Source organism: Curcuma longa, chromosome 12 (genome assembly GCF_044706935.1).
Source record: "Curcuma longa cultivar G26 ecotype Majalengka, Jawa Barat chromosome 12, ITB_CL_G26_1.1, whole genome shotgun sequence".
Taxonomy (NCBI): Eukaryota; Viridiplantae; Streptophyta; class Magnoliopsida; order Zingiberales; family Zingiberaceae; genus Curcuma; species Curcuma longa.
Genome location: NC_133872.1, coordinates 5,076,911 through 5,089,147, shown reverse-complemented (window position 1 = coordinate 5,089,147; position 12,237 = coordinate 5,076,911). Strand labels below are relative to the sequence as shown.

General features: G+C 41.9%; 2 protein-coding genes across 2 annotated transcripts in view; one reads left to right on the top strand and one right to left on the bottom strand.

Moving 5' to 3' along the window:
* LOC141842788 (uncharacterized) overlaps positions 1-152 on the top strand; it is a 598-nt gene extending 446 nt beyond the window's left edge. Inside the window, exon 2 of the mRNA XM_074730791.1 lies at positions 54-152. Coding sequence (XP_074586892.1) covers positions 54-152 — 99 coding nt within the window. The remainder of the gene's footprint in view (positions 1-53) is intronic.
* Positions 153-4,991: 4,839 nt separating this feature from the next.
* Positions 4,992-8,134, bottom strand: LOC141843310 (receptor-like protein kinase 7). Its single transcript, XM_074731376.1, has 2 exons — positions 5,485-8,134; positions 4,992-5,404 (listed from the first exon to the last, which is right to left on the bottom strand). The coding sequence occupies exons 1-2, from the start codon at positions 8,078-8,080 to the stop codon at positions 5,028-5,030; spliced, it is 2,973 nt and encodes a 990-aa protein (XP_074587477.1). The 5' UTR covers positions 8,081-8,134; the 3' UTR covers positions 4,992-5,027.
* Positions 8,135-12,237: the final 4,103 nt, after the last annotated feature.

Below are 12,237 nucleotides of genomic sequence, written 5' to 3'. Positions count from 1 at the left end.
TGGAGGACACTACATCTCTAAATTAGTGGTGTACTGGAATGTTGTCGGTATAGCTGCATGGTCTCTCCCCTGTAGTAGATATAACTATGGTTGAGATGGCAGGGGTCGCTGCTGCTGAGGGACTCTGGTCCTCCGCGATTACTGCTGTGTAGACTGCCCTCCAGAAGATGCTGCATCAGTAGGCTTCAACTGAGCCTTAAGAGTACACTCTCTAACCATATGGTCAGGAAGTTTGCAAAAATAACAGATAGGATAATCTAAAGGACAATCGGGCACCAGATGGCTATGTGATCCACACTGATTACATTTCTTATCCTTATCCTTCTAGTTCCACTGGGACCCACTCAAAGATCTTGAAGATGATCGTTGTTGGATCGGGTTGGACCGGCTAGAGGGGGGTGAATAGACGGTTAAGCAGAATCGCCCAAGTCTTTTAAAACAAAACTTGGTTGCAACTGGATCGTTGCTTCCAAGGCAGTTAGCACTCAGTAAGAACTCCTTTAGGCGGAGAAGCCTTCACAATTGTAGCACAGAGACTTAGCTAGGAGAAAGAATACAAAGCAATTGATATCTTCAATTCTAAAACTCTAAGTCTATTTATAGACTAAGAAAACAAATCCTAACCGTAGATCATTGATAAGTTTTCTTTTAACCGTTGATCTTCAGATACGATCCTAATCGTTGATCGAAGATAACATTTAATCTCAAACGTTAAAACTTTCAAATTTCCAATTTGATAAGCTTCCAACGTTATTAGTCTTCAACGTTAATCTTCATTTGGCCTCCAACGTTCTCCAACGTTAACAAGCTTTGCATGCACCAATTAAAAGCTTCCAACGTTTCTTCAACGTTAACAAGCCATGCATGCACCAATTAAAAGCCTCCAACGTTCTTCAACGTTAACAAGCCCATGCATGCACCAATTAAAAGCCTCCAACGTAATTGGTTCCAAGCACCAATAACAAGCTTCCAACGTTAATAGGCCATGCACCATTAAAAGTCTCCAACGTGGCCAAGCAATCCGTTTATCCAATTAGGCCATGCAAGCTTAATTATCCAATTAAGCCATGCAAGCTTAATTCTCTAATTAAGCCATGCAACCTTATGCAACATTAATTGTCTTCAATGCACGTGTAACTTTAAACTTGGTCAAGCTTGGTCCAAGTCAAATGTTGACTTGGTCAAAGTCAACTTAGTTGACTTTTTGTAGGTAGATCTTCTGGATGATTTCTGGCCAACCGGAGTTAGGCTCATCCGAACCCGACTCCGGCCTTTCGCCCCTCGAGCGTACTTCCTCCCGGCTTCTCGTCCCTCGGACGCCGCGCACGTCCTTCTCGCTCCACCGGCGTACTCTTCCGTAGCTTTCACGTCCCTCGGATTGCACCGAGCCCGTCGGCTCACTTCCCCGCGCATCCCTTCTCGTCCGCTACGTCTTACGCTCGACTTCCTCCGTACCTAAGTTCCTGCACACTTAGCAGAGGGATCAGAACACCACAGGACCTAACTTAACTCGGTTGATCACATCAAAACTAACCGGGGCACCAACAATCTCCCCCACAGTCTTGCTAACTGTAGTCGGTATCGGATCAGTAAGTGGTACATCCTGACTCTCCATAATATGCTCAAAAATCACCGGAGCTCGAGAACTCTGTCCAACTGGAGGACTACAGGTATGCTCTCAACTAACCACATCATCCTCGGAATCCCCCGGCTCTAAAAATCTAGCAGGTCGTTTCCGTCGTTGACCACTTACTCGGTTCTATACAGGGGCCATAATATCACTTGGTAATATAACTAACATAAGTTTCTAGGAACTAAATAACTATGCTGAAAATTTTACTTACAACTTGCTTGGATAATTCGTGTCACTATCTGTCCCATCTCACAACCTGGATCAAGTAACCAAAATTTGATAAATCCAACACGACGACAAACTCGAAAAACCAATCCTAAATCCTAAAACTAATACGGTGAAAATCCTAAAGAACCTAATGCCTAGTCTAAAATGAACCCTAAAACCTAATGCTCTGATACCAAACAATTGGTATCAGATAAACCTACAAATGCAATGATAAATCTAAAAGACTACAAATACAACGATAAACGCAACAACAAATCCAACGAAAATCGAAAATAAACACAAATGCAATGACATCCAGAAAAATCTGATCATAAAGTCATACTCTGATACCAAACAATTGGTATCAGATATTTTACCAATACAACGACAAATTCGACAGAACTCAAAAATGGACACAAACGCAACGGTAAATCCGAATGAACCTAACTTGGCTCTGATACCACTAAATTGATATCAGATAGACTCAACAATGCATCAACAATTCTGGAAAACGACATATGGATCTTAAAACTATGCTTTGATACCACCAAATTGTCAAGTCCCGAGAGTTGACCGTCCGAAAAATTTCGACAGCATCTCCCATGTAACTATGACAATTTCCTTGAGAACATGTATATAAAAGGTTAACACAGCCACAATAAGGACTACACGTCCTTCAACACACAACACAGATACATCAAAAATAAAATATAAGGCCTACATGGCCACAACAACTAATCTAACACATGCAACTAAAACCAAAATGTAAAAACGTCGAATCCACACAAGTACAAGGTATAAAATTTTTGCAGCGGAAACATAACAAATCCACAAGTCTACGAAACAGAATACATCCAAAATCCATGAATACAATCCATGTCCACGAATAAAATCCATAACCGAATACAACTAGAAATATGTAAATGTCACCCCATAAAAACTCCGGCTGTGAGATGGATACGACCAGCAGATCTCCAAGCTCCAAGTAAATCTATCTGCTACCTGGGGAGAAAATAAGGCAAACCCCAAGGTCTGGGTAGTGAGCATTAGATACTTAGTGGGTACAGGGAAGAAATGCATGTAAAGAGAAATATCAGCAGGAGTAATAATAACAGAAATACAGAAGATATACAGTCTCTACCATGGATAAATAAGGAAAGGTAAATACTAATCAACAGGTAACAAGAATCATGGTAATAGAACATGATATATCAACTGCGGTAATAAAGGAAGATTAATATGGTGTAATAGGTATATGAATCATGTAAAATCATGCAATGCATGTCATGGCATACAATGCAACAGTCATATATCAAACACGTGCAACAATCACACACAAAGATACTATAAACAACAATGTAGTATAATATACATCAAATATATAGTAGCACCCACACAGGCAGTACGATAATGATCGCACTCACATAGGCAGTGCTATAATGATCTCACCCACATAGACAGTGAGATATAACAATCAACAACAAACAACATGCAAATGTTATGAGGATCATCTCAACATATCATAGTTACAGCTAATCAACATGATGAATATGAATCAAGAGAAATCATCATAAGTCAACGATATCAGTCAAAGGTCAATCAGCATGTGTCAAGCGACGAATAACACAAAGTGTCAGCGGGATAAATAAAATAGGTCAACATGAACCAAGATAACTTATCATAGTCAACGATACAAAAATTAAGACTGTACTATCAATGGATAGATCAATCAAAGGTTAACAACATGTATCAACTAGGTATAAGGTATCAACTAGGTAACTAGCATAGATAACAGGAGTAGCAACAGAATAAAATTAAATCATGTCAAAGGTCAACTGGCAAGTATCAAGCAACGAATATCAACAGATATCAACTAGATAAATAACATAAGTAGCAGAAGTATCAACAAAGTTGATAATAACAGCAATAGATCATGCACTGAACGAACACCTATAGTGATCAAGTACAGGGTACCCACTTGGTGTAACACACGCCAAATAACCCCCTCAAATACGAACTCCGTATATAGCAGGATCAACAGATCAACGCCCTTCCATTTAAACAAACAATGTTCACTAATTACAATTATATATTTAAATCTTGCAACAAAGTAAAATCCTACTTAAATCTAACACATCCAATTAACTCATGCTAAATCAACACGAGTTAATTTTATTCCAATTGATCTTCAACTGAATCTAAATCAACTTGATACAAGTTAGTTTAAATTCAAGCTAAAGATCAAATACCATCTAACTGGTCCAAACTAATCAACTAATTGGGTTCATGTCAACTTATAACAAGGTAAACCTTAAATCCATTAATCTAGTCAACTAATTTAGTCCTTGTCCAAATTTGCAACCAAGCATACCCTAATAGCTTTCAACATTAAACCTAGCATCTAAAACTCATTTAAACCAACGAGAGCCACAATCTCATTGGTTACAACCAGATCTCATAGTAGGGTACTTAACCGAGTCTAGCAAAATAGGGCAACCTATCTTAACTGAGCTAAACACCCAAAATCAATCAAATAGTACCCAAGATCACTAAACAAACCATCCAACTCAATCCATAAAATTCATTGTAAATCACTAATAATCCAACTAAATCAACAAAGAAAACTCACCTCTAATCTGTGCCCTCACACAAGCTTCCGGTTCCTCTTCCTTGCTGTCGCAATCCAACGAACCCCTACATGATCGGATCGCATCAACGGTTATTAAATGTGTTTTTTGAGAATTCTAAAATGATGCATCTTTTGAGAATATTAAAATTTTGGAGGTGTCCTTTGGGAATTTGCCATAAGCAGAATGAAACCGATCCCGCCTTTTCAAAGTAAACATGTACTAAAAATTTGAACTAACATCAAAGGATGAGTTCAGATCATAAATATAAATAATTTGTTAAAATTTGAAATATAATATTCATATACTGATAAATTTTTGTATTGTAATTAAGATATAATCAATAAATATTGAAATTTTAATTAATAAAATTTTCTATTTTATTTTCCATTTATTTATTTATTTTCTAAGTTTTATATTATTTAATATTTTTATATTTAATTAATCAATCCGGATCCGTGGGCCCGAATCGGCAAAGTACTCACGTGCCCAGGCTTGGGTTTGGCAGGGAAAGTCAATTTTAGGTCGTGGTAACAGTATTATATTAAAATATAATACGGTTACAGGTTCAGTTTCTCACTCGCTTCCTTCCCGCCACCATTACCGGCTTTCAAAGCTCGGCTCCTGCCTGTCTCCTCTAGCATCTGCACCACCGTCCTCATCGACGGACGCATCGCTGGGATTGCCGCCGTGCACATCATCGCTACTCTCAGCACCTTCACGGCCTCCAATTTGGCCCACTCCGGGATCCGCCCATCCACCAGACTCATCACCCCTGCCTTGCTGCCGACCCTCTTCGACACCCACTGCACGATGTCCTTGCTCTCCTCGAACTCCTCTTCCTCAACCGGCCGTCTTCCCGTCACCAGCTCCATCAGCACCACCGCGAAGCTATACACGTCGCTCTTCTCGTTCACCTTCCACGTGTAAGCATACTCTGCGAACCATTCAAGTGCATTGATTAATTCCTCCATCGACCACAACGATTGGAAGATGGATTGAGAGAGAGATCGTCACCTGGGGCAATGTAGCCATGGGTGCCCGCGATGACATGCGTGGATGATGCGTCGCCGCCGGAGTGAAGCACCTTGGAGAGGCCGAAGTCGGCGATGCATGGCTTGAAGCAGTCGTCGAGCAGGATGTTGCTGGACTTGATGTCCCGGTGGAGGATGGGGCGGTCCCAGCCGTGGTGCAGGTACTCCAGCCCCCTTGCCGCCCCCAAGGCGATCTCCAACCTCTCCTCCCACCCCAATTCCACTGTCTTCCCCGGCGACGGAGCTGCCATGTGGAGCCGGTCCCAGAGGCTCCCGTTGCGCATGTACTCGTACACCAGCAGGCTGGACTCCTCGCTTGTTATGCTGCAGTAGAGCTTCACCACGTTGGCGTGGCGCACGGCGCTCAACGTCGCCACCTCTGCTTCGAACTCCCTCGCCGCCAAGCGCCGCTGCCCGCGCCCATAACCCCCGATCAACGATGCCGGGCCCCGTTCCTTCGTGTCCCTCGAGGGGTCGTGCAATATGTGCTTCACCGCCACCACCTCTCCACTTGCGAGCTCTACTCGGTAGACCTCGCCTGATCCGCCCTTCCCGATGAGGTTCTCCGGTTTAATCGCGTCGAGGATCTCGTGCTCGTCGAACCCCAGTACGCGGAACGACTTCAGGTCCCAAGAAATGTCCTTTTTTATGGTGCCCACGATGTCGCTACCATCGGCACGGCGCTTCCATAGCACGATGTAGAAGCCGACGCAGACAAGGATAACGGCGACTACGGCCAAGAAGGATGTCATGGTAGCGCTGAATTGCTCCGAGAAGCGCCTCTTAACCTTGGAGCAGCGCCTGACAGAGCTGAGACTGTCGGTGCCGCTGCCGCTGACGCAGAGTCCTGGATTCTCGTTGAAGCTACCGTTATAAGCGGAGATGGAGAGCGCCGCAGGGATTGCGCCGTCGAGTCGATTGTTGGAGAGGTCGAGAGCAGATAGCTTTAGCGTGGAGAGGCTCGCCGGTATCTCACCGGAGAGCTGGTTGTTCGAGAGATCCAGCGAGTTAAGTCGCGTGAGCTCGCCGAGGGTCGCCGGGATTGGCCCAGTGAGGTTGTTCACGGTAAGGTTGATCGAGTTCAATGAAGAACAGGAGCCGACGGAATCTGGGATTTTGCGAGAGAAGGCGTTATATCCAAAATTAAGACTTTGGAGATTCTTCAGATCACCAATGCTTAACGGAATCATGCCGGAGAATTGGTTGTATGACAAATCCATGTTGACCATCGACGTCGCCTCTCCGATCTCAGTCGGTAAATCGCCGGAGAATTTGTTCTTGTTGAGATACAGCTGATACAGAGACTTGGCGTGGCCAATACCCGGGCTGATCGATCCTTCGAATGTGTTGCTTGCGAGGTCGAGTATATTCAAATTGGGAAGGCTCCAGAGGCCGGCCGGAACCACGCCGGAGAGTGAATTATTGCTCACCCGGAACCTGACCAAAGAAGAGCAATTGGCGTAGCTCGGTGGGATCTCACCGGTGAAGTTATTCTCTAGCATCAGTAGCCCCATCATCGTGTTTCTCTTGCACATGTCTGGCGGGATCCTGCCGGTAAGGAAATTGGTCGACACGTCGATGAAGTAGAACTCCGTCCAGCTCCCGAGATTCTGCGGAAGCGGCCCAGAGAGTCTGTTCATGTAGAGCGATAAGTTAGTAAGGTGTCGGAACTCCCCGAACTCCGGCGGCACCTCGCCGGAAAATCCGTTCATGTACAATTGGAGCGACACGAGGTTATCCAATCTTCGTAGCTCGGAGAGATCGCCCTCCAGCTGGTTTCTAGACGCATCGAGGTAGGCCAACTGGGAGAGGTTCCCGAACCCAGCAGGGAACCTCCCAGAAAGCGAGTTGTTGTAGAGCTCCAACGCCCTCACCTTTGAGAGTCTCGTGATCTCGGACGGAATCTTGCCGGTGAGGGAATTCGAGGCGAGCTCGAGGTCAACGAGCTCCGTCATGTTCCCAATCGACGGCGGGATCGCGCCGCGGATCTCGGAAGCAAAGAGGTAGAGCCATTCGAGATTGGGCAAGGTGGTGACCACCTCCGGAAAGGGGCTGGGGTCAAAGGCGTTTTCCGCGAGTCCAAGCGCTCGCAGCGCGGTCAAATTGGCGAGCGAGGCCCACGGGAAGGCACCGCCGAGGTGGTTGCGGGAGAGGTTCAAGACTTGGAGCTGGGACAGAGGGGCCAAGTCAGGGACTTTCCCAGCGAGGGCGTTGTTTGCAAGGTCGAGGCGGAGGAGGCGGGTGCAGTTACGAAGGTCGAGGGAGATGGTGCCGGAGAGGGAGTTGGAGCCGAGAGAGAGCGCGGAGAGGTGAGGGAGACGGCAGAGCGAAGCAAAAGGGACGACTCCAGAGACACCGGCCCCGGTGAGATCAATCTCGGTTACGAAGCCGGCGGAATCGCATTTGATTCCGTCGAAGCTGCAGGAGGGTTGCCCGGCGCGCCAAGATCGGAAGGTGACATTATTGTCGGCGAACAGAGTCTCCCTCAACTCCAAGAGAGCGCGGAGCTCTTCGTCGCCAGTGGTAGAATTGCCTCCGGCGAGGAAGCAGAGGTAGAGTAGCAAGAGAAGTAGGCGCATGGAGAGAGATCAAATCCGTATGGGGAGGCAGGAGGATTGAGGATGGGAGGGGCAGAGGACTGCAGCATTTGTCATGGAACGAGAGTGGAGGAGATTGAATCGAGCGAGTGAGTGGAGGGATGCAGATCCATCAAAGATTCGGTGACGTGGCGCACCCTGAACGCAATGCGGGAGGAGATAGATTGCGTTTGGAGGCGGCCGCCGCCGCGTTTGACCCTGGTCGTCTCCTCACGGGAGGCGACACGGCGGCTATTTTATCACCCAATCACAAGGTAGTATATCTTGTTAGATCACTCAGTATAATGTCGCAGAGATTTCGAATCTGTGAAAGCTACTTACTCCACCTATTCCACTGGTTGTCGACGTCTGGGATTTGCTTAGGTGGATAGGCTGCACTAAGAGTTTGGCCAGTTGCTGGGGTTGGGGGATAAGGCCAGTAGGCCACTTCTGATCAAAGGTTGAGTAATTGTGATTTAGTGATTAACCCACTTGCATTTGATCTGACTGATGGGTCAACCGTGAGGACTTTGACTCAGTGGAGGTCTCATTCTAGTGCTGCATTCCTTCTGCCATGGACAGTGAGATAAAAATAAAGTAAATTAGGGTAGTGTGTTTGTCGTTGATAATTGCCCTCAGGTTGTTGAAGGATTTACATTCGGGGGACGGTCTCACTGTTTGCTTTTAATTCTCATAAAAGAAGGGGCACTTATTTGGAAAGGGTACGGCGTGCGATGGCCATCTATCTACCATAACTGTCGGTTTCCTGATGGATACGGGCACTGATCGCAATTATTTGCGATGGATTTGATGTGATCTGATATGCCACTGTCTCGAACAGAGTCGGTGGATCCATATAAAGCGTGGCGTTTTCTGATAGGGCATTTTGGTAGTGTTTGATCTCTCCTTTTTCTTAAAAAAAAAGAAATTTTATTCTTCATCCATTTCCAGCCATCATACAATTTTATTCAAAGATAAAAAACAAAATTTAAGTGCTTGAATATTTTTATCACAGAATAAATACAAATTGCCCGGACAAAGATAGTCGATATCAATAGATAAGAGAGGCATACCAGAAAATAGAAATAAAAAAAAAGAGCAAGCCTTCCAGAAGTTCACCAAAGATGATACACGTTGAAAGGTCGAAACAAAACGAGGAATAAACTTGGTTAGGATATAGAGACGACTTGTATTATTTAAACAATCAAAGATGAAATTAATTCTAAAGTGAATAAAAGGAATGCAAATCTAGAGAAATCTCAAAACAGAAATTGTCCACATAAATTACGGACTCCTGAGCTTTACTTATAAGCATTAGGATCCATGCTGACTTGCTAGCAGGTAATTAACAGGAGAATGTTTTCGGTCACTCAGGGTTGTCAAATTTAGACAGAAGATATTCCTCCAGGATCTCCTTCACTCACTTTGTATGAATCTATGGATCTAGATGATAAGAAAGGGTTATCCTATCTCTATCTGAAGGTGGCATCAGCTTCGGATAAGAAAGGATCAGGATCAACTTGCATGTCAAATCGAAAGGAGAGGACATCATGCGGCAAACACGCAAAGCAGATGACATTCCTTGAGACGAACCATGCATGCCTTACGCCAGTTACTCCCTCTTGCATCAAAATCCATCATTGTTTGAGGTGGGATTTGATACGTAAAAAAAGAGGGCTGCTTTTCCCACCCCCGGGATTTGACAGCCCCCTCCCCCCTCCTCCTCTCTCCTATTCAAATGGCCCTTCTACCCTTTTTCTTTTTTTTTTTTTTAATTTTTTTAGATTTTCATTTAGTTTTATTTTTTTAATTAATTTTATTTAAAAATAGCTTTCATACTTATATATTTTTTATTTTATTTAGTTTTATTTTTTAATTAATTTAATTTATTATTTTTTCATCAATATGATATTATTTTTTCAATTTTTATTTACAAAAATTTTTCAATTTTTTTCATAATTATTTTTTAATTAATTTTATTTATTATGTTTTTCATAATACTTTTATTTTTTTTAATTTATTATTTTTTAAAATTTTATTTTTTATTGATTTTATTTTTTTGTTAATCAATTTTTTTATCAGTTTGATTTTTTTGAATAATTTTTTATATGTTTATAATCTTTTGTTTATTTTTAGTTATAAATTTTAGGAGTTAATATTTATAAAAATGTTAACAAGTATAAAAATATGGATCAAAATAAAAATTATATATTTAAAACTAACAAAAATACTAACAATTAATACTGAACACATTCATAACTTAGGAACAAACATTTTTTTTCCAAATGAAGAGTACATGTAATAATACAAAAAAAACATGAAAATATATAAAAATAAAAATTTCAATCAATATTGCCTCCAAATTCTGCTCCTGACGTATTTGGTGGTGGTGTACCTATTACTTCATACCACAATTGAATACGTGTCATATAATGAATGATCCATCCTTTAGCTTCATATAATGAATGTTGCCACCACCACGTTGGAATGGTGGTACAGGGTAATGAGGATGTAAGAAAACTTGTACGAAGTAATTGCCAACATGAGCAATAGCTATTTCTCGACGCTCTTGGTTTAAACAAAATTAATTTAAAAATACTGAATGAAAATTAAATAAAATTTAAAAAATAATAAATAAAATTAATTTAAAAATAAAATTAAATAAAAATTAAATAAAATTACAATATATATAAGTATTAATGGAAAATTAATAAACAAAATTACTTTAAAAATAAAACTAAATAAAAATTATATATATATATATAAATATATATAAATATAAATATAAAATAAAATAAAAAAAGAAAGAAGAAAGGGTAATGCAGTCATTTGCATGGGAGAGAGAGAGAAGAGGGGAGGGGTGCGGTGTCAGAAGGGGGGGAAAATCTTAAGTTGCCATAATCAAAAGGGGGAGATTGTTAGTGCAGGAAGCACTAGCAAGTCAAACCTATGTTTTGATTATGGAACTAAGATCAAGTTAAGTATGTGGTTTGACTAACCAGGTTGAAATAAGTTTACAGAGAACAGGTTAAGTCCTAGTGTGGCTAGGCAAGAAGACTTGGCAGAGTCAACGTGCACCAGGCAAGATCTGAACTTGGGTCAGGCCCGGAGGCTGCTCATATTGTCATCTTGACCATTGAAAGACTATCAAATTATTTTGGCCAAAACATTTTGATGCTTTTTGGCAATCAAAATCAAAAGTAGGGCATTATTGAACTCGTGAGAGCATCGTGAATGCAATGATAGTCTCAAGTTATCATCTGACTATTGAAAGACCATCAAGGTGTTTTAGCCACAACAACTTGATGACCATTTTAGTGGCCAAATCAATAAATAGATTCACAAGAGCACTATAAATGTAATGATGGTCGTATATTGGTATTTTCACAATTACAATTGTTAATGTATTCTTGTATAGAAAAGTCACCAAGACATTTTGACTAAAACACCTCAAAAACCTTTCCAAGGTCAAGATGACAATATAAGAACTTCGCATGATGCTCACAGGAGTCAATTTGTACATTTAGTTTTTTATTTTGACCACTAGAGTGTCATCAAGATGTTTTGGTAAAAATAGTTTTATACTTTGTAGCTTTTGTTAAAATTTTCAAAGGACTTGTTTGTGATTTTAGTAATGTTTGGAGTTTTTTGCAAAATTGCAATTAAATAACCCAATCCCCATTTCTCTTCTCCCGTGCATGATTTATTTCCTATTCCCACCAAACTTTAAATTCCTCTCCTCACATCACCACTGTCGTTGCACGCCGCCACTATCGTTGCACATTGTCACTACCCTCACACACCAATGTTACCGCTACCATCACACATCGTGTCCCTACTCATGTTACTCCTTACTACGCCATACCCCAACGATTCAACCTCCCTTTGTCGTTTGGCATATGTTGCTCCTTCTACAAAGCCTTCAAGGCAACCATCTTTTCAACCTCTCCTCCATCCTCAAATGCATTGCCCACAGAGTTTAATTGGCTATCACTACCCAACTGTTATGGTGTAGTCGGTTTCAACCACTTCACCATCAAAGGGGTCATATGAGAAAGAAGTAGAGGTATTTCTAATCTTGATTTCAGCTCTTGACTCAGCTTCCTTCTTGACCTCCTAGAAAAGAACATTAATCTCCTTGTCAAATTCGTCATTGAATG